Source organism: Eubalaena glacialis, chromosome 19, assembly GCF_028564815.1.
Source record: "Eubalaena glacialis isolate mEubGla1 chromosome 19, mEubGla1.1.hap2.+ XY, whole genome shotgun sequence".
Taxonomy (NCBI): domain Eukaryota; kingdom Metazoa; phylum Chordata; class Mammalia; order Artiodactyla; family Balaenidae; genus Eubalaena; species Eubalaena glacialis.
Genome location: NC_083734.1, coordinates 3,008,294 through 3,035,521, shown reverse-complemented (window position 1 = coordinate 3,035,521; position 27,228 = coordinate 3,008,294). Strand labels below are relative to the sequence as shown.

The window sequence follows — 27,228 nt, the reverse complement described above, 5'->3', positions numbered from 1 at the left end:
AGTGTAAATTGGTAAAGATTTTTTGGAAGGCAGTTTGCGAGTATTTATCAAAAGATAAAGTATAAGATGCAGCCCTCAGATATGCTCCCATATGTGCACAAAAATGTATGTACAAGTATGTGTGAGGCTATTCATTGCAGTAATGTTTATGATAGCAAAAAATTAGGAGCAACATACAAATATCCATTAATAGGGAAGTAATCCAATTGTGATATACCCATACTCTGGAATACTGTGTAGCTATATGAAAGCCTGCAGAAGACATTGAGAAATGTCTAAGATATGTTAAAGTGAAAAAAGGTGGTCACATAGTGGTATATATAGTAGGATCTCTGTTATGTTAAAATAATTCCTCCCTCTCCCCACAAAAAATGAAAAGACGTGCAGGAGATCCTTGTGTTCTGAATATTTGTTGCCCAAATTTCTGTATTATAAAAATTGTATGTCAGTTTATCATAAATTGAAAAAAATCTGTGAATGGATTGACTTTACGAAAATTAGTCCCTCTTTTGATACCTCTCCCTGCTTAACATTTGTGTGTGTTCAGAGCTGAGGTGTCAAAGTCTTTGTGGGTCACCCTCAGCAGTGCACTGCAAATGACATTTGTGTTGGTCACAAAGTAAAATTGTAAGTTTCACTGGATTACTCGTATGTCTGGTGGGAATGTAAAATGGTAGAGCCACTCTGGAAAACAGTTTGGCAGTTTCTTATAAAGTTAATCATGCAATTACCATATGACCCAGCCATTGCAGTTTTAGGCATTTATCCCAGAGAAATGGAAACTTATGTCCACAAAAAACCTGTACACCAGTGTTCATAGCAGCTTAAAAGCCAAAAACTGGATGTCCTTCAACAGGTGAATGGTAAACAAACCGGTACATCCATACCACAGAACACTGCTCAGCAGTAAAAAAAGAACAAACTCTTGACACGTACAACAGCTTGGGCGAATCTCAAGGGGATTATGCTGAGCGAGAGATGTTACTCCGTCCTGGGGATGGCGGAGAGGTAGAATGGGAGACAGAAGAGCGCTTGCTGTTGCCTGGGGTGGAGGAGGCAGCTGTGAGAGGCCGCATGAGGCACCTTTGTGTCACGGGGCTGTTCCGTGTCTTGGTGGTGTTTACGCGAATCTACACATGGGACAAAATTGCATAGGACTAAATACACAAGTGAGTGCTGGTAAAACGGGGGAAATCTGAATACGGTTGGTGGATTGTGTCAGCGTCAGTATCTTGGTGTGATATTGAACTGCAGTTTGAAAGGTGCTACCATAGGGGAAACTGGGTAGAGCGTGCACAGGTTCTCTCTGTGTTACTTCTTCTACCTGCATGTGAATCTGCCAGTATCTCAAAATTGGAAGTTTAATTTAAAAAAGTGCTTTAAGTCTTACAATGGATTGGGATTTCCTGAAGTTCGTGAAAAGAGATGTTGGCAGAGATGGACTAGTTAACATTGACAGTAGGATAGTTAGCAAGGATGATGATACACGAAGTGCTTCAGAAGAAACATCAAAGGATTAAGAAAAGCCCTTTTGAAAAACTGATGAAGCCCTCAGTGAATTTTATGAAAATGAGCCTCTTTATGTCATGCTGTGAAAGTTAAAATTTTTTTATTTTTTTCTTTATTATGATAATTAGCTTGTGGTTATAATCATAACCTAAATTTAGTTAACTATAAAATAAACTTCTACTAAGTTTTATTGTTTGGTTTTATTTTTCAAGATAAAATCGCAGAGCTAGCTCTTTATTTTGCTATAAATAATGCTAAGAGTTCATAACATCTTTCTAGCTATATCCACACATCCACAATTTTTCCTCAGGATAAGTTCCTAGAAATGGAGTTACTGGATTGAAAATCCAAAGAGGTCTTGCCATTTTACATTCTCATCATCCGTTTTGCTATGCCCTGGTTAGTGCCTGTTATTTTTTTAAAAAAACATCTTTCAGTTTGACAGGCAAAAATGTTATCTTCTATTAATTTGCTTTTCTGAGATTTTTAATGAGGTTGAGTTTTTAAATATTTTTATTGTAAGTTTTGGCGGTTGTTGTCTGTTACTGAACTGCTAACTCTTTTGCTTCTTTTAGGCAGATCTTGTCTGGACTACCAGACTCAAGAGACCAAATCAAGTCTTTCAAAGACCCTTGAACAAGTCTTGCATGACTCTGTTGTCCTCCCTTATTTCATTCAATTCATGGAACTTCGGAGAATGGAGCATTTGGTTAAGTTTTGGTTAGAGGCTGAAAGTTTTCACTCTACAACTTGGTCCCGAATAAGAGCACACAGTCTGAACACGGTGAAGCAGAGCTCACTGGCTGAACCTGTCTCTCCTTCTAAAAAGCACGAAACTACAGCAGCTTTTGTAACTGACTCTCTTGACAAGAGATTGGAGGATTCTAGCTCAGCCCAGCTGGAAGGAATTGACCTGAATAATAGAACTAGCAACACTCAGAATCACTTGCTGCTTTCCCAGGAATGTGACAGTGCCCCTTCTCTCCGCCTGGAAACGGCCAAAACAGGAGCTCATCGAGGTTCCGTGGAAACCCAGGAATCCTCCAGATTTATAGTAGCCAGTAGAAGTAGTCCCTCTTCTCCACTAAAGGAACTATCAGGAAAACTAATGAAAAGTAAGTGTGTGATTTTTGTCTCTCTTTATCCTGTTTTGTTGTGTGTTTTTTTAAAATTTTTTGAATCTGTTTACAGAGTGAAACTTGAGATGGGGAATAAAAGGGTTGGAATAGTTTTCTCCCACACTCACTTGCAGATATGGGAGTATTTGGGTAGTGCCCTGGAGTAGGGTCGGTGTATGAAAAAGGAACAGAAGGGCTGTCGACAGTGATCGGTTCCTCTAAGAAAGACGTTGGCAGAATTAACAAATGAAGAAGGGTCAGGGGTCATCCTGCTTTTTCCCTTCCACAGATTTTGAAATCAGATCCTTACCCAGATAGGCTGATTTCAGCCCTGTCTCAGTCTTAGTTTTATTACTATTTTACAGTAGTGTGCAGATAAAATTATGTTTTAATTGCCAGCAGGTGACATTAATTGAGTTCTGTGCTAGGGGTGTACTTGGATTTCATGGAATAATCACAGCATCCCTGTGAGGTAGGCAGTTACCCCATTTTACATGTGAGAAAGCCATGGTTTAGGAAGGTGGAGGAGCCTTCCGGGGTTACACAGTGAGTGGGAGCTGGGATTAAAGCCCTGGCATCTCGACAGCAGCACCTCTTTCTCTTTTCTGTTAGTTTGGAAATTACAGGCTCTTCACTTTTCAATTCTCACCTCCTGGAATTCTGATTAGACAGCTTCCAATCCATGCTTGTCCTCTTTTATCTTTTCTTTTTTCAGAGGTCTAGATGATTTCTTTTCTGGTTTTTCCTTGTGTGTTTTTTTCTTGTCTCTTTTCTACGAAGACTTTATGAGGGCAGTTTTAAGGTCCACAGCGTAATTGAGGGGAAGGTACAGAAGTTTCCTGTATGCCCTTCTGCCCCCGCACATGCGTTGCCTCCCCTGCTGTGAATAACCCCCACCAGAGTGGAGCACTTGTTGGCATCAGTGAACCTGCCTGGGCACATCGTAATTACCCAAAGTCCGTAGTTTACTTTAGGGTTCACTCCTGGTATTGTATGTTCTCTGGGTTTGGGCAAATGTATAACGACATGTAACTGTCATTATGGTGTCATACAGAACATTTTCACTGCCCTAAAAATCCTCTGTGCTCTACTTGTTCATCTCTGTATACCTGCTAATTTGACCCTGGCAACCACTGATTTTTTTCCTGTCTCCACAGTTTTGCGTTTTCCAGAATGTCATGTAGTTAGAATCATATATAGTAGCCTTTTCAGATTGGTGGTGATGTCTTCATATCTTTTAGTTTATTGATTCTCTCTTAAAATGGGTCTAATCTGCTATTGAGTCAATCTTTAACATGTTATTTTAATCTAAAAGTTAGTGAATTTTTCATTTCTAGAAATTTTGTTTCTTCAGATTTGCCTGGTCGTTTTTTAGTTTCTTAGTCCTTTAGCCCTCCATCCCACTTTTGAGCCTATTTCTTATTTATTTAAATTTATTAAACATACATTCATTATCTGAGAAGCCCAGTATCCCAGTTTTTGTGTATTTGAATCAGCATTTATTTGTTTCTTCAGATTCACACTCTTGGTAGCCTGTGATTTTAATGGGTTTTGGCTGTGAATATATGTCTTAGGATTTTTATCTTTGGTAATTCTTTGAGGACTCTGATTAAATTGCGTTATTGCAGAGTGTATTTACATTTACTTTTTTAAAAAATTTTATTTATTTATTTATTTTTGGCTGCATTGGGTCTTCGTTGCTGTGCGTGGGCTTTCTCTAGCTGTGGCGAGCGGGGCCTCCTCTTCCTTGAGGTGCACGGGCTTCTCATTTGCGGTGGCTTCTCTTGTTGTGGAGCACGGGCTCTAGGTGTGCGGGCGTCAGTAGTTGTGGCACGTGGTTCAGTAGTTGTGACTCGCAGGCTCTAGAGCACAGGCTCAGTAGTTGTGGCATGCGGTCTTAGTTGCTCCGCGGCATGTGGGATCTTCCTGGACCAGGGCTCGAACCCGTGTCCCTGCACTGGCAGGTGGATTCTTAACCACTGCGCCACCAGGGAAGCCCCTGCATTTGCTTTTGCCATGCTTCTGGGGCCAGCTTCATTACCATCATATTACCACTTAAAACTGAATTTTTGTCTTGGGTTTTTCAGGCCCTAAACTCTTAAGGCCTTCTGCCTGGTTTTGGTCTAATCTACCCTGTTTGGGCCCTGGGCAGCTGCCCTTGAAAGTGCAAGCCTCAAGTCTCTTGGAGTTGGTGGTTTTTCTCAGGTGAATGCCCTCTCTCTTGTACTTTTGCCGGTCTTGATTTGTACTGACTCCTACAGGTCCACAATACCTTGTCTGCAGTCCAGAAATCCAGAAAGCTTTGCCTGTCACAAGTTATTTTTTAAATGAACAAAACTTGACCTGAAGGGATGTGAGCTTATTGCAGAGTCATGAATGTGATCGTCTCACATGCTGCTGGGGTATTAAAATGGTATATATAGGGAGTTCCCTGGGAGTCCAGTGGTTACAACTTTGGAAGCAGTATTCTAACAAATTCAATAAAGACTTTAAAATTTTTAAAAAATGGTATATATGAACACAGTGCGTTACCTCTGTAAAAACCTCAAATTCCGAATTCTAAAATATTAGTGGTCCCAAAACTTCCGGATAAGGAGACTGCTTGTACTTGTTTCTGTTTCTCACTATTTCCCACAATCTCTGATGTAGTTTTCAAAAGCATTTTGGGAGAATTAAGTATTAGGAAGTGTTTCTTTGAACATCTAGTGAGGCCTGTTTCTGGAAATGAAAGTCCGAAGTCTGTTTCTTTGATTGTAATACACTTTATTGTTTTTGGAAACTGTCTTTGTTTTGGTGTTAATTTATTTCAATAACAGTGGAGTCATTAAAACAGTACCAGTTTTTCATTTTTTGTTATTTAAAAATTTTGCATGCAGTGAATTTGACACCTTTTGATGTGTACTTGAGTTTTAACACATGCATAGATTCCTGTAACTGTCATCTGTTAACTTTAATAATATAATAGCCAGTCATTTTACCAGCAGAAGCAAGTTTACTTGGAAATAGCCAGAGGAATTGCAGTTTGAGATATGCGAATTGTGGTGGACCATAGGCAAATCCAGAGAAGGGGAGCTTGCTTTTTTTATATGGAAAAGTGGGGGCGCCGGTAGTAACCGGAGACCATCGGAGGAAGCTGGGGGGTCCAAAGTGTGGAGGCTTCTCATTGGTTGGGCTGCTACAGTGTCTGATTGGCTAGGCTGCCCTGGAGCAGAGGAAAGTTTTCTTCTTCCTGCTGGATGATAGAATAGACAACACCTTCCCGTTGAGACGTAGGTGCTGGTCTCTTCCTGTTTGGGGTAATGAGGATGCCTCACGGGGCGTGAGAGCTCACCCTACTGGCCTGTCCCCACTCCAACTTTAGCTGAGGTTTCTTTTAATTCCACACATCACAATCAGGATAAAGAGCAGTTCTGTCACCTTTGTAGTTAAACCCTCTATCCCAGCACTTGACAACCACTGATCTATTTGTCTCTTTTTTTTGCTTTTTCTGGAGTGCCATATAAGTGAATTTATATAGTATGTAGCCTTTGAGACTGGCTTCTTTCACTTAGCATAATGGCTTTGAAGTTGACCCATGTTGTTTCTGTCATTGCTTTCTATAGCTAAGTTCCGCTGTATGGATGTTCTGTCCATCCACCTGTTGAACCACGTTTGGATTGTTTCCAGCTTTTGATTATGAATAAAGCTGCTATAAACATTGGTGTACAGGTTTTTGTGTGGACAAAAGTTTTTATTTCTCTGGACAAATACCTAGTAGTGGATTTATGTGTTAAATCTGTGTCTAATTGTATAAGAAACTGCCAGACTGTTTTGTAGAGTGGCTGCACCATTTTGCATTCCCAGCAGCAATATATGAGAGTTCCAGTTGCTTTATTTCCTTGCCAGCACTTGGTGTAATCAGCTTTTTGTTTATGTGGGGGTTTTTTAAGCCATTCTCATAGATGTGTGGTGGTATCTCATTGTGGTTTTACTTTGCATTTCCCTAATGTCTGAGGGTATTGAATGTTTTTTCATGTGCATATTTGCCATCTGTATCTTCGGTAAATTGTTCCAGTCTTTCCCAATATTTTATTGTTGAATTTTGAGGTTCTTTATATGTTCTGGATATAAGACCTTTATTGGCTATGTGACTTGCAAATGTTTTCTCCCAGTTTATAGCTTGACTTTTCATTCTCTTAACAGTATCTTTCGGAGACCAAAAGGACTTTTTTGGTTAAGTCCAATTTATCAACTTTTTTCCTTTATGGATTGTGCTTTTGGAGTCATGTATAAGAGCTCTTTGCCTAATCAAAGGTCATGAAGATTTTCTCCTGTGTTTTCTTCTAAAAGTAATATGATTTTTTACTTAACATTTAGATATATGATCTATTTTCAGTTAATATTGTATAAGCTGTGGTGGTTAGGTCAAGTTTTTTTTTTTTCTTTTTTTCTTTTCACATATGGATCATTCCGTACATTATTAGTTAAAGACTACTCTTATGCCGTGAATTGCCTTTGTACCGTGGCCATATTTTTGTAGGTCTATTTCTGGACTCTCTGTTCTGTTCCGTTGGTGTACATGTCTGTTCCTTTACCTGTACCACACTGTCTTGATTACTGTAGCTTTGTAGTGAGTCTTAAGATTGGATAGTTTGAGTCCTCCAAGTTTGTTCTTTTTCAAAATTGTTTTTTCTATTCTAGGTGTCTGCCCCCCCCCCGCCCCCGATATAAGTTTTAGAATAATCTTGTCAATATCTACAAGAAACCGTGCTGGGATTTTTATTGGAATTGCGTTCAGCCTATAGGTCAGTTTGGGGAGAATTTACATCTTAACTGTATTGAGCCTTAAAATCCACAGATATGACGTGTGTCTTCATTTACTTGGGTCTTTGATTTCTTTACTCCACGTTGTATAGTTTTCAGCATACAGATCCTTAATGTGTTTTGTTATTTGGTGCTATTGTGAATAGTATGTTTAAAAATTTTTTGTTTCTAGTTTTTTTCATTGCTAGTACATAGAAATATCAATATGATTGACTTTTATATGTTGACCTTCTATTCTGTGGCCTTATTACTCACTTGTTATTTCTAGGAGCTTTTGTGTAGATTGCTTGAGTTTCTTGTCTTGTTCCTGATCTTAGAAAGTATTCAGTCTTTCACCATAAATTGTGAGGTTAGCTGTGGGTTTTTGTAAATACCCTTTATCAGGTTGATGACGTTCCCTTCTCTTAACAGTTTACTGAGAGTTGTTGCTGTTTGAATCATGAATGGTGTTGAATTTTGTCAAATTTTTTTCTGCGTCATTTGATATGACCATGTGGTTTTCCTTCTTTGGTCTGTTAATATGATGGATTACACTGATTTTTTTTTTTTTTAATACTGAATAGGCTTGCATTCCCAGGGTAAGCCTCATTTGGTTGTGGTGTATTAGTCTTTTTATATGTTGCTGGACTTGATTTTCTAATATTTTGTTGAGCATTTTTGCATCTGTTTAGATGGATATTGGTCTGTAGTCTTCTTATACTGCTTTTGTCTAGTTTTGGCATCAGTGTAATTCTGGCCCCATAAAATGCGGTGTCATTTTGTGGAAAACAGCTGACAGTATTTGTTGCCCAGTGGTAAAGTTTAAGTTTTCAAGTGAAACTTAGAATTTGGAAAACTTCTATTCACCACCGTGTGCTCTAACAGCTTTATGGAGTGTTCTGATAAGATCATTGTGATATTAATGATGTGATTTCTTTTTTTATACCATATGATGCAATGCATCAACATTTGTAAGATCTTCATAAGTCAGCAAACCAATATTTTCTACAGTATTTGAAAATGTATGATGTTATAAAATCAATCATGAGTAAAAGACTCTTTAAACATGGGAGATAGACCAATAGATATTAATGTAACAGAATACAACAAGTTCATTATATGGTTTCAGATTCTACATTCTAATTCACCTTTAAGAAACTACCACTTTTCAAGTTTTGGTATAATATCAAAGAAGAATATATCCACAGTTATCTCAGAAAGCTATTAAAATACTCCTTTTCCCAATTACACATCTCTGAGGCCAGCTATTCTTGATATAAATAAAAGAAAACCATTTCTCTATTCATAACACTTCTGACACCAGATATGTGGGTTTCCCACGCTAAGCAATTCTCCATTTCTCTGTGGACAGGAACTGGGCACCCGGTAGTTTAGTTCATTCTGACACTGCCCGGAGTTATTGCAGAACCCGCCCCCCCCCCCCCCGTTAAGGGCTCCGTCCAGAAGACTGTCCCCCCACTTCAGATGCCAGTCACAGGTCCCAAGTTGTCACCTGTACTTCTGGCCAACCAGCTATACATCAGGGGTTCCCACTACCCCTTCCTCTTTCAATAATTTGCTACAACAGCTCAAAGAACTCAGGGAAACACTTTATTTATGTTTATTAGTCTATTATAAAGGACATTGTAAAGGATAGAAATGAACCGCCACATGAAGGGGTACATAAGGCAAGGTCCAGAAGTGTCCCAAGTGCAGGAGCTTCTGTCTCTGTGGGGTTGGGGTACATCGCCCTTCCGGGACATGGATACATTCGCCAACCCAGAAGCTCTCTGAACCACTTCATTTAGGGGTTTTATGGTTCCATCACGTGGGCCCAGTTGCGTAAATCGTAGGCCATTGGTGATTAGCTTGGTGGTCCCCAACCCCTCCACCCTCCCCAGAGGCTGGGGCGTGGGGCTGAAGTTCCGTGGTTGCTTCTTTGGCACCCAGCCCCCACTCTGCAAGAGTCACCTCATTACCATAAACTTTTCCCCTGGTTGAAATCAGAGACTTCAAAAGATGCTCCTCTGGCCCCTGCCACTCAGGAAATTGCAAGGGTTTTAGGAGCTCTGCGCCAGGAACCAGGACAAAGACTATACATAAATATACACACATACACACACATACATACTATATATATATATATATATATACACACACACACACACACACACACACATACATTCCTTCTCATATCATGAGAGCACAGTATATTTCAACCAAAACAAAAAAACACAACAGATGGAATGCCAAAGCAGATTTGAGAATCTAACAGTTTGTTATCAAGACGAATAGAGATGCAAAAATGTAAAATGATGCCCTCTTCTCATTAATTTTTTTCAGTTTGGGAGACAGTTATTTTCTGTAAAAAACGGTATTTATGTTAACTTTTAACAGATTTAGTATTGTTAATTTAAGCTGAATAATTTTTTCTCATTTTAATGTTGAATACCTTTTACTATCTATGGATAAAACTCACATAAACAGAAGCTCTTTAGGGTCCTCCGTAGTTTTTAAGATTTCAAAGTCCCAAGACTGGAAAGTTTGAGATTCACTGTTTTAACGTTCCAGGGTTGTTGAAGGTCAAGTGAATGTATTCATGAATATGAAATTTGGTAGAATATGTAAAATGTAGATTTAAAAATGATTTTTGAGTTCCCGCTATGTAAGTCCTTCAGGTTAGGACTTTGGAGAGGAGAGATGGAAAGAGGATGTGTACAGCGATTGCTGTTACTCATCAGCTCGTCAGCTGAGGGGAGGAGGGCCACGGGGTCATATGTAACTCCTCTGCTCCAAGAACCAAGCAGTGCAGGAGCAACGTTACCATGGAGGCTGTTTTGTCCTAAGTATATTTACAAAGATGTTTATTTGTAATAAAAGATATGTTTGTGTGTGTGTGCCTGGGCGCACAGCAAACAAACCCTGCTATTCATGAATATGGTCCGTTACTGGTCCAGGTTGCTTTTTGATTTTTGAAGTTGTTCCCTTCTTCCCTTGCAGGTATAGAACAAGATGCAGTAAATACTTTTACCAAATATATATCTCCAGATGCTGCTAAACCAATACCAATTACAGAAGCAATGAGAAATGACATCGTAGGTAAGCAGTGCTTGAGGCTGTGGCACCAAAAAAAAAAAAAAAAAAAAAGCCTATTTTTGGTTATTATTAAGAGAATTTTTCATGAACATGTAATTCAACATATACCTTCCTTGTCTGTTTTCAGGGTACTTTATTATATCTGATTGTAGCTCACTTCAAAAGTTTCCCTCTTACTTGTTGGACCCAAATTATGAAATTTTTGACTTGAATAATAGTAGCACACGTTTCCTGAGTACTTACTGGGTCCCAGACGCTATTCTAAGCATTTCCCGTTGACAAACTCACTCAGTCTTCTAAAGAACTTCGTGGCATAAATACAGTTATTATTTTATAAGGGAGGAAGCACAGAGAAGGTAAGTAATTTGCCCAAGGTGACAGCTTAGACACGGCAGTTAGGACTTGAAACCAGACCCCTACATGGTAACTAGTACGCTATTTGGCAGTGTTTTTCAAACTCTGGATTGGGACCAGTCTCCTCATAGGTCCTCACCCCCCTGCCAAAAAAGACTAGACTAGAAAAATCAAAGTGCTTCACAGTAGTAAGGGCAGATACACACCACTTCAGAAAATTGTTTCCATCACATGTACATACATCTACTGAGTCACATAAATATATTTTTCTGTAGGTCATAATAAAAATGGTTGAAAGCTTTGACTGTGTTGTATCAGAAAGACTTCAGGTACACCTGTAATCACAGATACAAGTGGTTGATTTACTCATTGAACAGATATTTATTATACTCCCATCAAGTCCTAGCACTAAGTTTTGAGTTTTTAATACAAAAATTAAGTGTTTTTGATTTCTGAACGGAAGCCTATTATTCTGCTCCTAGCAGAGTCGTCCCAGCGTGGGGCTCTTTCAGTCTTTCCTCGTCACTGGGGACAGCAGAGCCCCTCCCGGTCTCAGCTGAGCCTCTTGAACTGGCCGCGTACTTCCAGGGCACACCTGCTGTCTGCCGCAGTGCTGCCCCCATTGTTTCCCTTTTCTTCTCCCTCGCAGACGCCTGTGACACACGGGTCTTGTGGCTGTTGGTGGCTGTCCCCGTCTGCTTGTATTTTGGAGTTTTCACCCAGTTTTGTTGCAGATGTTGTCATGGGATTTTGGTTTTTCTATGTAGTTCCTCTATTTCTATCTGAAAATTTGTTGCTACCATCTTTTAGACTTTCCTAGACCAACTGTGCCTAATAATAACTGGTAGGTGTCCAAACAGATTAGAATTTGGCTATTTGAGGAATTGGTTGGCTAGTAATTCCACTGGGTGCTTGTACCAATTGATAACTCAACTGTCTGGGGTAGTGAGAAAAGGAGAGAGTTTTGAGTCACATTTTAAGATGAAGTGTCACTGCAGTTCTCATTTTCCTTTCCTTAAACTTTATCAAATTAACGATGTAATCCCATGAGGGGAAAAATCTGAAGGATCAAGTTGATAACATTCAGTGATCAAGAAGTTTCCATTCCAGTGTGTATTACTATGCGTTTTAAAATGTTAATTACCTCTATGTCTTTAGACCACTCACTTTTCCTCTTTGGGCCTCATTCTTTTGAATCCTGCCCTAATTATTTGTCTCCTCTTCAAGCTGGAATATTTTAATATAGCTGTACTTCAAGTAAGTTATAGTTTGAAGAAGCCTCCACTTAAGCTTTTATTGTGTATCCCACCTGCCTGGTTTTGTTGTAGATGTTATCTCTGGGTTTTTGGCGTTGCTATTTAATTTCTTTGTTTTTATGTGGGGAATTAGATTGACCTCAAAACTGTGCTTCCACTGCCTGTTCCATCTTCCACAAATCCTTGAAGTGGTGGAATTTTTAAAATATTTTGGAGGTACAGTTGACAGAATGTGCTGATGGTTTGGAAGTGAGTGGTGTGAGAGGAAAAAAGGAATCAAGCATGACTTCATTTTTTTTTTAAACAATATTTTTTTTAGAAGTTTTATAGTTTTATTTTTATTGATTGGTTGATTGCTGCATTGGGTCTTCGTTGCTGCGCGCCGGCTCTCTCTAGTTGCGTCTGGCAGGGGCTACTCTTGGTTGTGGTGCGTGGGCTTCTCATTGCGGTGGCTTCTCTTGTTGCAGAGCATGGGCTCTAGGCGTGCAGACTTCAGTAGTTGTGGCACACGGGCTCAGTAGTTGTGGCTCGCGGGCTCTAGAGCGCAGGCTCAGTAGTTGTGGTGCACGGGCTTAGTTGCTCCGTGGCATTTGGGATCTTCCCGGACCAGAGCTCTAACCCGTGTCCGCTGCATTGGCAGGCAGATTCTCAACCACTGCGCCACCAGGGAAGCCCCGACTTCATTTTTTTAAAACCTGAATACCTGGGGGAGTATTTGTAAGGTGAAGTCGATGCAGGAGTAATGGCTGACAGGGAGCATCAGGAGTTTGGGTTTCAGACATCCAAATGCTGAGCACCAAGTAGGCAGTTGGATGTTAACGTTAGGAACTCGTGAGAGAGGTCCGGGTTGGAGATGTATGTTTGGAAGTGATCAGCCTGTGGTTGGGTTTAGAGCCATGAAGCTGAGTAGCATCCCTGGGAGGAGTGTGGTGCGTGAGGACGCGAGGTCTGAGGACTGGGTGCTGCGGCAGGTCTGACGTCTGGAAGGAACAGCCAGTAGTGGAGGCCTTCCTGCAGCAGCTGTATATCAAGAGAGCAGTTTTTTCTGGAAGCCAAGTGAAAAACTCTTTCTGGGAGGAAGGGAGTGATCAAAGATGGCATGTCGTGCTGATAGGTTGGGTAAGGTGAATACCAGGAATGGGATGGACTTGGCAGTGGTGGGCATCTTAATTACAGTGGACCATTAGGGACAAAACTTAAGTGGAGGCGTCTTAAAAGCAAATAGGAGGAGCGGAGACAGCAAGTATGGCAACTGTTAGAGGCATTTTACTCAAAGGTGAGCTGGCAGGGGGTGTTAGTCAAGGGACAGTGGTTTTGGGTTTTGTTTTTAAGGTGATGTGTCACAGCATGTAAGGTGTATGACAGTCTACAAACACATATATATGTATAACATACAAACAGTTCATAGCTGGTGAGAATGAGGCAGTAGGAGGAAGTTGATACAGTAGGGAGGGGGGCAGTTGCTGTAGAAGAGGTGCCTTGAGGAGGTAAGAGAGGATGGGACCCAGTGCTCTTAGAGTTTTCCAGATAGGAGTGAGGACAGTTCGTCTGTAGTAGCAGGAGAGATTGCAGAGGTAGTGATGCGGGTGAGTTGGTAGAGGTGGTGGGAGCAGATGGAATTTGTTTTCTGGTTGCTTGTTTTCCAAGTCATCAGCAAAGAGGATAGAGCAAGAGGCGTTAAGACATCTACAGAGAGAGGAGGTGTGCTGTAATGGACCAGGTAACTGTAGCATGATCCTTGGGTTTCATTAAAGTCCCACTAAGGTCCTGAACTTTTTCCAGCCATGTTTAAGAGCTAGCTAGTAAACAGCTTATTGATTTGTTGCAGTTTATTTAGGCAGTTCCTAATTTTAGCCCATCTTATGTTTCAAAATTTCTACCAAATAACATTTTGATAAACAGATAATTCTTTCACAATTCCGTAGTTCCTTAGGTTACAATCCTAGAGGTAGAATTGCTGATTGCAAGGGTGTGTTCATTTTTAAAGCTTATGCTAGAAACTGCCAGATTGCCCTCCATAAAAAGATATACCCATTTATATGCCCACTAACACAAGTGTCAGTTTTCCCATGCCCTTGCCCAAGCATATGTATCATTAAACAATTAAGCTTATGGATTGTTAAAACAATTTTGTGCCAAGCTACTAGACAAAAGGTGGTGTGCCTCCTCATTCTAATCTATAATTATATTTACTTGGTTACTAGTGAGCACACATATCTTTTTATATTGGCCATTTTATATTTGTTCTTTAGTGAATTTTTTTTCGTGTCCACTGTCCATTTTTCTTTCAAGACTTTCTTGTTAGTTTGTAAGAGCTCTTGATACATGAATGAAAATAATCTGTCATTCATAAACTGTCATATATGCTGCAAATTTTTCCCCCCAGTTTACCCTTTGGTTTTGGGGGTGTTTTAATGTATAGAAATTTATTTTATATTATTGACTCGATTTCTGCTTTTGCATTTATGCTTAGAAAGACCTTCCCTACCTCAAAATCAGCTGTTCACCTGTATTTTCTCTTAATTCCATTTAAAACCTGCTAATCTTTATGCCTTTACAGTTACTTCCTACTTTGATTTACTAATGTGTATAGTTTGGATTTAGAGAAAAATTATTTACCATTTCTCTTACAGCAAAGATTTGTGGAGAAGATGGGCAGGTGGATCCCAACTGTTTTGTCTCAGCACAGTCCGTAGTCTTCAGTGCAATGGAGCACGAGTACGTCGATGTCGTATTTCCACATTGTGCATTCTTGGGAGTTCGGGTTCAGTCTCACGAGTAACTAAAACCAAACTATCTTTGAGGATTTAAATACTTTGAATGTTTACAGGATCTTATAGACATTCCCTAAGACTATCTTGGGTCATGGTTTCTTTTAAATATAAATTATGTGAGTTCTAAAAATAAAACAGATTTTTATTTTTAATGTTAGTATTTCCTAAGTTAAAAGAATTTATTTTTAATTCCAAAGTCGTTAGAGGTGATTGTGACTGTAGTGTGATATAGTAATTGGTTTATCTGTTTAAACGATGCATGTCTTCAGGTGGATATCCTGATTTGTTAGTGCATGCTTTAAGCTTAATGGATGCCATATTACTAAATCCACATAGATTTGCTGAAACTGCCTCCAAAGTTTTCTTAGATTAATTATTGCTGCATGCCCTCAAAAAAAATCTCCATATTCATTCTTTCATTTAACATTTATGAAAAGGGTGCTATGCACAGTTTGGATGTAGTGCCTGCTTTGAAGGAAATGGCAGCCTAATAAGAGAAATAGGGCATGTTCTTTGGTCACTGTAATAGGAGGTAGCGTGAGTTAGCTATCAGAGGAGAGCTGCACGTCATTCAGAGGTGGGAGAGATTACTTACAGGGAGAGGAATCAGGAAGGCGCCATGGGAAGGGAGGCCACGTTGACCTAGGCCGTTAAGATGCAGTAGGCACAGTGGGGAAAGAGTGTGTTCTTCCCAGCTGAGCTCTTTCCTTGGTCGGTCCCTCAAACTTTACCTTTTTGTCCACGTGCAGGCACTTTAGTGAGTTTCTACGAAGTCACCATTTCTGTAAATACCAGATTGAAGTGCTGACCAGTGGAACTGTTTACCTGGCTGACATTCTCTTCTGTGAGTCAGCCCTCTTTTATTTCTCTGAGGTAAAGTCTGCATTTCCTTTCACACTCTGTTAGAGCATTCCAGCCTCTAAGCTGTACATGCTGGGCCCTGTCTATAGAAAATAACATAGAAGAGACAAATCATTTCCAAACTGACCAGGTGGATTTAAGCACTGTGATTACTGTTTTAAGTTGTATCTAACGGCAAGAGTACTTGAACGGCATTAGTCAGATGAAAGAGAACATGAAAATTCACAGTAAAGTAACTCTAATTTTGAAAAGCCTAATTAAACTACTTATAAGAGAATGCAGATTTTTAGTTATTTAGAGCTGTTTTAAAACCATGAAATTTGATACTTGATTCCAGTGCATAAGTGTTTGCAGAGCAAACTTCAGAAGAGAGAAGGAAAAGTAGTAAATTTTTTCCTACTGTCTTCATTTTACTTTAGCCACTTGATAGGATTGCCCTTGATAGGACTGAAGCATTTGCAACAAGCAATGAGTATATTCATCTCTTTGAGGCATACAGTGTAGAGTGATGGGATTTGTTAGGCTTCAGCAAATGAAATTCTTTTGTTGCAAAGCAAATGACTATTAAGTCGAGATAAGAGGATTCCCAGTCTCACAAAGCAGTAACTTAGACTCACACTTGCATCTTGCCTCTTGCCTCTTGACAAGGATACAGTTATTCAGCTGATTTGTGTTTTCACTCCCTCTCTTTGCTTAAGTTTAAGCCAGCATTTGTTCAGGTTAGCATGGCCAGGTGGAGTGGTGGGAATGATCAGGTATAAAAGATTTGGTCTGGTTGGTTTACCTTTTGTATGTTTGCCAGCGAGGAACCACTAATCCATCTTTAATTTTTACTCCAGTTCACTAAAGTTTGCATTCAGCTGTGTAGTGGTTGCTTTTTGTTGTTGTTGCTAGTTTTTTTTGTTTTTCTCCCCCTAAAAGAATATTTAAAAATTATTCAATCTCAAATGACTGTAAGTTGCAGACTGGCATTAACTGAACAAGTGGATCTGTTTTGGGGTGGGGGGGTTTCTTTTGTGGGGTTTTTTTTTTTTTCCTCTATGTCCTGTATTTTAATAGTTGGGGCTTAGATACAGACGAGAGATAGTGAGAGAAATCTGTGTATAGCCTGATTTTCCTCTTTTGTGTTTTTCCTTCCCAGTACATGGAGAAAGAGGACGCAGTGAATATCCTACAGTTCTGGTTGGCAGCAGACAACTTCCAGTCTCAGCTTGCTGCCAAAAAGGGCCAGTATGACGGACAGGAGGCACAGAACGACGCCATGATTTTATATGACAAGTGAGTCTTAGTGATAGACGTATCCAGCTTTCCGCAAATATTGAGTACTTGATGCGTATTTCAGAAGTCACCTTGGTCTCTTCCGCCAGGGAGCTCACAGGGAGCCGCATAAGAGCTGCTTTTCATTGGTGTGTTCAGAGTATGGGGTTCTTAGAATAAGTTGCTGGCGGGGCAGGGGGAGGCTTGTGTGTGGCAAGCAGGACGATGTTGGTGGAGGTCACTGAGGGTTTCACAGAAGGAGATTTGATTGGCGCCTAAAAAATGGATTGAATTCTGCTAGCGGGGAAGGGCACTCTTGGCAGAGTCATCGGTACGAGCAGCGCCATAGAAACTTTGCGTAATTGACACTTGGTCAAGGGAACAGGAGAAGATGAAACTAGCTGGAATCTATTGCAAAGGGTCTTAAATGTCTGTGTGGGGTATACCATGTTTTCTGGTGCACGTCTGCTCAGCCAGATTAACTACTTGGTGAAGAGTAGTTTTTCATTAGTTTTCACTGAAAATGAGAGGGCAGCACAATCTTAGTGAACAGAATTGAAAACTGTGTCTGTCCCCCCTTTCATCGAACTGTTCTCGTTCTGTAAAGAAAAGTAATGTGTTATTTGTATCTGTGAGCACTTGCTAAGAAGATAACTTGAGAGGCAGAGAAAAATCCATGGGATATTAGGGTTGGAAGAGAGCTGAGAGCATCCAGGTCAGTGGTTCCCGAACATCGCCGGGCAGGTCCATGTTCCTGTCGGCATGAGAGTCACCTGGGAGCTTGTCAAAAATAGGTTTCCAATCCTCTTCTCTAAGAGATTCTGATTCAGCAGGTTTGAGGTGTGCTCCAGGAATCTGATTCTGATGAATAGCCAGATTAGGGAGCTGGTTTGATTTTCCCATTTTGCAGATGAGAAAACTAAGGCCCACAGGGGTAGTGACTTTCTCCAAGTCACAGGGCAAATTAGTGGCAGAACTTGGGTGCAATTCTAATGTTTGTCCAATGTTTATTTTTGTGCAGTATATTTGTGGGAAAATATTGTATAAGAAACATTGTTATATGGATGTTAATGTAGCAAGCATTTACATTTAGAAATTTGAGGGAATTCCCTGGTGGTCCAGTGGTTAGGACTGCGTACTTTCACTGCCGGGGCCTGGGTTCAATCCCTGGTTGGGGAACTAAGATCCCACAAGCCGCGCAACACGGCCCAAAAAAAAAAAGGTCTGGGGTGCCCCAAAATTCAAATCATGGAGGAATATTTGCCAACTTAGTTGTTGCAAGATGGGAGACTCACTTTTTGTTAAGAAAATACTGATAGCAAGAAAAAAGAAGAGTTTTTTCCTTCTTGAATAGAAGAGTGGCAGTAGTAAGGTCCTGGCTGGAGCTCAGTGCCGTGCAGAGACCTTGTTTTCCCACTGGATCCCATTTTCAAATTGGGAGCCATTTTTAAATGAAAATTACTGTGTGACATCCTCCCGGCACTGTCATTTTACCACTTCCTGCTTATTTGTTTTTCTATTTTTACTTTTTAATATCATGCCTCATCAGCCTGTCTGTATTTGTATCATGCACAGGAGTTAGAAGCCACAGAATGCTCAAAAGACAACATATATGTTTTTCCGCTTTTAATGCTTTTTTTGTATTCAGTTTATAACCAGTTTACCAAAACACTAGTTGCTTTATATCCTATGAAGTTAGAAATCTTTGAGTTATCATTGATTACTCCTTTTCCTTTCTACACCAAATCATTAGCAAATCCTGTTATTCTACCTAAATACATCAAATTCATCCACTTCACCCTCAATGCTGTTTTGTTTTGAATTCCTACATGTATATTATGTATGCCACATAGTTATGCTTGTATGTTCTCCTTTGTACCCTGTACAGGGATCTATTCTGTTCTCTTTCCAGGGGACATGTCCATGTCTTACCCAGTTTTAAATTTGTTTCCTTCTCCCAAGCGCTGAACAGAGCACTAGGTGCCCATTAAGTGTGTGCGATTGGTTTCTTTGCCTCAATTGTAACCTGACCTGGAAAATCTTAAACAAGAACCGAAGATGGTGGCAGGCAGATAGGGAGGGTCACGTTGGCTCAGATATATCTTCGGTGGTGGGAATACAGGTTGCAGCAGGGCTGTCATCAACCCAGCTCTATAGTCCTAGGTCTGCAGGAGCCTCATAGAAGGTTCTCTGGTGTAGGTGCCAGAAGTTGCTTATGATTGCTGTGGAGTTGGGGTTTACTTTGGCTGTCTTTCTACCATAGGTACTTCTCCCTCCAGGCCACACATCCTCTTGGATTCGATGATGTTGTACGACTGGAAATTGAATCCAACATCTGCAGGGAAGGTGGGCCGCTCCCTAACTGTTTCACCACTCCGTTACGTCAGGCCTGGACAACCATGGAGAAGGTAACCAAAACTTGAAAAGCGTTAAACTACAAGAAGTTTTTAACTGGTGGAACTCAGAAAATAGAACATGGGAAAAAGCAAACAGAAAAGAACAGTGGAAAATTGAAGCAGTGCAGCAGTGATGAGAGCGGGGGCTTTGAGTCTGACTTGGTATGTATTAATCTTAACCTTCATAGGCTGAGTGACCTCAGGCAGCTACTGAAGTCCTTTAATGCCATTTTCCTCCTCTGTGAAATGGGGCTAATACAGATAGAGTTATTTTGAGGATAAAAATGAGGTACGACGTGGAGAGTGCTTATTAGTAACGTAAGCATTAAAAAATGTTAACTGCTATTATTACTGTTATTATAACATCTTTTAGATAATTAGTATTGAGCAAAGTTAGCTTAGGGATGATCCAAATATTTCACCAAAACCCTCCAACAGGGTTGGAGCACTAGTTTTCTGTATCATGATCACTTATAGGGTGTCACTAATAGCTGCTTAATAAAGTGTTGGAATTTGTGAATCAGTTGTTCTTCTGATGAACTAAAGCAGATTTTACTAGGAATTGCAAGAGCCCAGGATAAGCCCATGAGGTTATTTTGCTCATATATGTCCTGTGCATCTAGGTGGAAAGGGATTAAGTAAGCACTGCCACATGATACCACATGATACCACACATAAAAACTGAATTTCAGGAAAATGGAAGAGTTACACATAAAAATCAAATCATTGAAAGGCTGGTGGTAAACTGGATAGACTATCGGCTATTGTCCAGGGTTGATAATTTTTTCATGATTAAAATTAAAATTTTCTGATCTTAAAGGAAACGTTCAAGATATGTATCATATAAAGAATGTAAACTTTCTGGGTAGTAAGTTAAAATACAGAGAAAAACTAAATGTAAAAATATTTCTCACTAACTGTGTATCTAGGGAACTTATACTAATTTTAATTTTTAAGAGTACTATCAAGTAGGTAAATGGGAAAAAGATATGTATGCTTCGTTCCCTAATACTTTGAGTATTTCTCTGCTAGGTATTGTTGTTATGGGGTAAACAAAAAAAGAAACATAGCTTCTGCCCTCTTGGAGCTCTGTCTATAAGGAGAGCACATATTAAACACAGACGTAAATATTTACAGTTGTGCTAAATGCTGTGAAGGAAAAGTTGGTAATAGGAAATGCCAATAATAAAGTTGGGAACTTAACATCATTAATAATTTTTAAATAGAAATAAAAGCATCCATGTACCATTAGACATTTATTTAACAGCTATTTGAAAAGACAGAACCCAGTGTTGGGAAGCCCGTGTCAAAACAGATGCCTTGATAATGCTAGTGATGCATCCTCAACATTTATCAAAGCTAAAATGTTCTTATCATTTAACTTAGTAATCACACTCCTGGTAATTTATCTTAAGGAAATCAGATCGAAAGTGAAAATCAGTATATACACAAAGACTTCAATATTTATAACAAACAAGAAAAATCTAGTTTCAAATTAGATCCCTCCCTGGTATCTAAGAAGTCTAGATAATCAAGTCCATTCAGTAGTTTCATGGCAAGTTTTCTGGGGGAAAAAATCTATAAATTGTGCACATTGTAGTTTTAGTTACAATGTAAACTGTGTACAAAGGGATAATACTTGGAGTGTAAGAGGAGGAGTAAAATCATGTGTGCTAACTGGTAGCATTGAAGGTAAAATTTTGTTGTAAAATAAAGTTTTAGTGTATTTGATTTCAACTTTAAAATAAATTGTATCCTCTCTTCAGGTCTTTTTGCCTGGCTTTTTGTCCAGCAACCTTTATTATAAATATTTGAATGATCTCATCCATTCGGTTCGTGGAGACGAGTTCCTGGGAGGAGGTGTCTTGCTGACGGCTCTGGGCTCTGCCGGCCCCACCGAGGACTCCCACCCCGGGGCGGCCGACAGCTCCGCGGTGCAGGTAGTGACCCCTGTGCCTCTGTGCCAGGATTGTTTCGCTCAGATCTTAGCATCAGATCCCGTTTGTAGCTTTTAGGTTGTAGAAGAAACAAAGGAGAGATAAAATTAGCCTACTTACTATATATGCTAACCAAAGTCTTTGTGATGATTAACAGTGTGTCATATTGTAAGATGTCCTGCTGTTTCATTCAGACCATTATTCTGCTTGACACTGCAGCTCTTGCTTTATTTTTTAAACATTTATTTATTTACTTATTTACTTATTATGTATGTATGTATGGCTGCGTTGGGTCTTTGTTGCTGTGCGCAGGCTTTCTCTAGTTTCGGTGAGCGAGGGCTACTCTTCGCTGCGGTGCATGGGCTTCTCATTGCGGTGGCTTCTCTTGTTGCAGAGCATGGGCTCTAGGCGCCCGGGCTTCAGGAGTTGTGGTGCGCAGGCTCAGTAGTTGTGGCGCACGGACCTAGTTGCTCGGTGGCATGTAGGATCTTCCCGGACCAGGGCTTGAACCCGTGTCCCCTGCATTGGCAGGCAGATTCTTAACCACTGCGCCACAAGGGAAGCCCAGCTCTTGCTTTAAATAATCAAATCACATGACATATTTATAGCCTCCGAAAAGCTGTTTGTATAATTATTTGGGAAATTTTAGTAACTAAATTTGGAATGCTTTTTTAGAGAATAATTGAGTGAACTCCTAGATTTATTAATATTTCACTGAAGAGCTTTTGGTTTCATTTTGAACTATAATGGCATTGTACATTTCCTTAACCTTTTTTGGTTTTTTTGGAGTGCTTTCATATATCAGGCCTTCTCTGACTGTCTGCAAAATCACAGAAAGTGGGTTATGCCCAAGAACAGAGTAAGGAGGTAGTAAAAAGTTAATTGATTTTATTGAAGTCACACAGTAAGTGGCAGAGCCACGAATATATTCTCTGTCTAGTTTTTTTCACCATAAGTTTAATAATATAGCATAATTATTTTCTCATCACTATTGGCAAATAATTTTTGACCCTGGGCCTTGGATAAATTTTCTTAATTTTTAGGACAGTACAGTTTTATTGCCATCAACAAGGCTGTCTGTCCTCAGTACCTTTTCCTCTTATTGAGGTTGCATAAGGAGGTGACCTGCTGAGTGTGGTTGCCATTTCGTTTTTTTGATACAAGCTGGAATGCTTTGTTTTTATTTAGGCACTTAAAAGGTGTAGGTGCTAACTATAAAGTGTATTTTTACATATTTGGTTGAAGTATAATAACATATACAGAAAACTCTACATTTCATAACTACGTACGGCTCAAAGAATTTCGAAAAGCAGACCTAACCCATGTAACCAGCATCCAGATCAAGAAACAGGACGCGTTACCAGTATGTCAGAAACTCTCGTCCCCCCTTCCGGTCACTATCCTCCTCTTTTCTTTTCTCTCTCTCTTTTTTTTTTTTGTAGAGCCTTATTGAGATATAATTCACATACCATACAATTTATCCATTTACACTGTATAATTCAGTGGTTTTTTAGTATATTTATAGAGTTGCTTAACTCTCACCACAATCAATTTTAGAACATTTTTTCACCCAAGAAAGAAACCCTGTATCCTTTAACTATCACCCTCCTAATCCTCTGTCCTCCAGCCCTAGGCTACTGCTAATCTACTTTAACTTTATGTCTCTATAGATTTGCCTATTCCAGACATTTCATATAAGTGGAACCATACGATATGTGATCTTTATGACTAGCTTCTTTCACTTAGCATGTTTTCAAGGTTCATCTGTGTTTTTAGCATGTATTAGAACTTTGTTCATTCTTATGGCCAAATAATATTCCACTGTATAGACACACCACAGTTTGTTCATCCATCAGCTCATCGACATTTGGGTTGTTTCCACCTTTTGGCTGTTACGAACAATGCTACTGTACAATTTTTGTGTGGGTATGGGTTTTCATTCCTCTTGGGTATATACCTAGGAGTAGGATTGCTGGGTTGAATGATATCTGTTTAACTCAGTCTTGATAACTGTTGCTTTGTAATAAGTTTTGAAATCAGGAAGTGAGAGTCCTCCAACTTAGTTCTTCTTTTTCAAGATTGTTCTGACTGTTTGAGGTCCCTTGCAATTCCATGTGAATTTTAGGATCAGCTTGTCAATTTCTACGACAAAGCTAGTCAGGATTCTGATAGGGAGGGAGTACTTTGACTCCACAGATCAATTTGGTGAGGATCGCCATCTTAACAATATTTTGTAGTTTTCAAGTATAATTCTGTATTTCTTCTCTTAAATTTTTTTCTAGATGTTTTATTGTTTTTGATGCTATTATAAATGTAATTGTTTTCCCAGTCTCACATTCAACTTGTTCATCGTGTTTAGAAATACAATTTTTTTTAATTGAGGTAAAATTCACTTAACATAAATTTAAGCATTATAAAGTACACAATTCTGTGACATTAGTATATTCACAGTATTGTGTAGCCATCACCACAACGTTTCATCATCCCAAATGGAAGCCTCGTGTCCATTAAGTAGTTACTCCCCATACCCACCTGTTTTCTTCTAAGAGTTTTGGGCCTTTGATCCATTTTGAGTTAGTTTTATATATTATGTAAAGTAAGATTCAACTTTATTCTTTTGCATGTGGATATCTGGTTGTCCCAGCACTATTTATTGAAGAAACTACTCTTTCACCGTTGAATGATCTTGGCACCCTTGTTGAAAATCATTTGACCTTAGATAGATGGGTTTACTTCTGGACTCTCAGCTCTACTCCATCATCTGTGTGTCTGTACTTAGACCAGTGCTACATTGTTTTGATTACTATGGTTTGCAGGCTCTGTTTTGAAATTGGGAGCTGTGTGTCCTCTGACTTTGTTTTTATTTTTCATTTGCAAGATTGTTTTGGCTATTCGGGTCCCTTGTAATTCCGTGTGAATTTTAGGATCAGCTTTAACATTTTGGTCAGGATTACACTGAATCTGTAGATTCCTTTAGGGAGTATTGCCATCTTAACAATATTAAGTCTTACAGTCCATGAACATGGAATGTCATTCCATTTATTTAGGCCATCTTTAATTTCTTTCAGCAGTGTTTTGTAGTTTGAAGTGTACAATTCTTACACAAGAATAAACTGACTCCTGGAGTCAGTTTATCCCTGAGTATTTTATTATTTTCAATGCTATTATAAATAGAAATGGTTTTCTTAATTTCATTTTCTGATTGTTCACTAAGTGTATTTTTTTGTGTGTTTATCTTGTACCTTCAACTTTACTAAATTCATTTGTTAGCTCTAATAGTTTTCTTGTGGATTCTTTAGGATTTTCTATATGTAAGATCATGTCATCTGCGAATAGTAATAGTTTTCTTTCTTATCAACTTTGGATGCCTTTTATTTCCTTTTCTTGGCTAAACTGCTCTGGCTAGAACTTGCAATATAGAAGTGGTGAAAGTGAGCATCTTTGTCTTGTTCCTGATTTCTCGGAGAAAGCTTTCAGTTTTTCATCATTTATTTTGTGATGTGTGGGATTTTCATAAATGCTCTTTATCAAGTTGAGGAAGTTCCCTACTATTCCTAATTTATTGAATGTTTTTTATCATGAAAGGCTTTTGGATTTTGTCAAATGCTCTTTCTGTATCAATTGAGGGGATTATGTGGGTTTTGGGGATTTACTCTGTTGTTACGGTGTATTACATTAATTAATTATCAGATGTTAAACCAACCTTGCATTCTTGGGATAAATTCCACTTGGTTGTGGTATATAATTATTTTTATATGTTGCTGGTATTTCGTTGAGGATTTTGCATCTATACTCCTAAGAGATAGTGGTCTGTAGTTTTCTTTACTAGTGATACCTCATTTTGGTATCTTACCTCAGTGACCTCATGGAAGTATTTCTCTCTTCTTTTATTCTGGTGCCTCTTTCTTTTTTTTTTGGCTGCGTTGGGTCTTCGTTGCTGCGCGCGGGCTCTCTCTAGTTGCGGCGAGCAGGGGCCACTCTTCGTTGCAGTGCGCAGGCTTTCTCATTGCGGTGGCTTCTCTTGTTGCAGAGCACGGGTTCTAGGCGCACGGGCTCAGTACTTGTGGCTCACGGGCTCTAGAGCACAGGCTCAGTAGCTGTGGTGCACGGGCTTAGTTGCTCCGTGGCATGTGGGGTCTTCCCGGACCAGGGCTCAAACCCGTGTCCCCTGCATTGGCAGGTGGATTTCTTAACCACTGCACCACCAGGGAAGCCCCACCTCTTTCTTTTAAATTATGTGCCCTTCTCAGCATGTGAAGAGAGCCCTTTTTACCCCTAATATAGAGTGTTCTGTAAGTGTCTGTTCAATTATTTTTTTAATTTAACCTATGCTTTAGTCATGGATGTTAAACGTATTCCTGTCTTTTGTTACTTGAAACAATGCTGCAATAAATACTCTTGTGTATAAGTCATTTTGCATAAGTGTGAGTCTGTCTATAATTGAATTTTTAGAAGTGGAATTTCTGGGTCAACCCATGCCTCTTTATTTCACAGAAGTACCAATTCTGACTTGCTTTTTTTTTTGTGGGCATGAGGAATAGGAGGTAGAATGCTGGTCCTTTTAGAAAGTTTCCTTTATCTTTTGTCACATGGCCACACTGAAAATCAAAAGCATTCATGTTTATCCTGTAAAAGTTGGGCTTTACATTTATTAGGCAAGATACATATGCCTGGAAGAATGGGAGTTTTGCACGTTTGGGAACGTAAGCACGTTTGTTGGAACTTCAGTCATTAAGGAAGATACATTTGCCACACAGACGCATGTGTCGTACGCTTTAGTATTGTGCTTCCCTCCTGTAGTTATGTTCAAGATGACATTTCAGAATCATTGCTGTTAAGCATCTCATTAGTGACAGGGTTGAATGAAAAGTGCATGTGTTTCAAACACTGAAGATTTTGTACGAATCTGTCGTTCCAAACCCAGGACTGATTTGACTCCTGAATAACATACTACTAATTTCACAATTTCTGTTGTAGTCTAGTGTGAAAAAAGCCAGTGTTAAAATTCTGAAAAATTTTGATGAAGCGATAATTGTGGATGCTGCAAGTCTGGATCCAGAATCTTTGTATCAACGGACGTATGCAGGGTGAGCATCTTTTTTATTTTTTAATTTAAAAATTGTTTTCTACTCTCTTGAATATACCTGCAGTGCAGTAGAGCATGGTTAAGGGTGAAGGCTCAGGAGTGACTTCCTGAGTTTCAGTCTTGGCTCAGCCGCTTATGGTAAGCTACCTAACCTCTTTGTGTCTCAGGTTTTTCATCTGTAAAATGAGGATAATATTCCTGCTTCCTTGGGCTGGTGAGGGGATTAAATGAGATAATACGTGAAAAGCATTTAAAACATTGCCGGATGTCAGTGAGCTTCCTTGGGCTGGTGAGGGGATTAAATGAGATAATACGTGAAAAGCATTTAAAACATTGCCGGATGTCAGTGAGCACTCGGTAAATATCATTGACATCATTATTCTACCACCATATACGACTCTGATGAGTGTCATGTTTACATAGTGTGTTTTAGGCTATCTCTTCCACATTTCATTGGATTCATATGTTAGCTATTTCAAAGTCTCTGTCTTAAAACCAAAACTAAACTACAAAGATGCCAATATCATTTATCATGGACTGTATAACTATTACTGTTATCCCTCAGTAACTGCAGGGGATTGATTCCAGGACCCCCTCGGATACCAAAATCTGAGTATACTCAAGTTCCTTATAGGAAATGGCCTAGTATTTTAAGCCTGTATAAATCATCTCTGGATTGCTTATAATACCTTATACAATGTCAGTGCTATGTAGATAGTTGTAAATACGATGTAAATGCTATGTAAATGGTTGGAATGCACAGCAAATTCAAGTTTTGCTTTTTGGAACTTTCTGGCTTTTT

The 27,228-nt window shown here is 39.4% G+C and overlaps 1 protein-coding gene across 3 annotated transcripts in view; it reads left to right on the top strand.

Annotated features, from left to right (window-relative positions):
- Positions 1-27,228, top strand: part of AKAP10 (A-kinase anchoring protein 10) — a 52,437-nt gene that overhangs the window by 13,473 nt on the left and 11,736 nt on the right. For all 3 annotated transcript variants that reach the window (XM_061175055.1, XM_061175056.1, XM_061175054.1), the window contains exons 4-11: positions 2,085-2,624; positions 10,410-10,508; positions 14,749-14,833; positions 15,639-15,762; positions 16,892-17,028; positions 19,271-19,415; positions 21,170-21,343; positions 26,318-26,427. In XM_061175055.1, the coding sequence (XP_061031038.1) occupies positions 2,085-2,624; positions 10,410-10,508; positions 14,749-14,833; positions 15,639-15,762; positions 16,892-17,028; positions 19,271-19,415; positions 21,170-21,343; positions 26,318-26,427 (1,414 nt within the window). The remainder of the gene's footprint in view (positions 1-2,084; positions 2,625-10,409; positions 10,509-14,748; positions 14,834-15,638; positions 15,763-16,891; positions 17,029-19,270; positions 19,416-21,169; positions 21,344-26,317; positions 26,428-27,228) is intronic.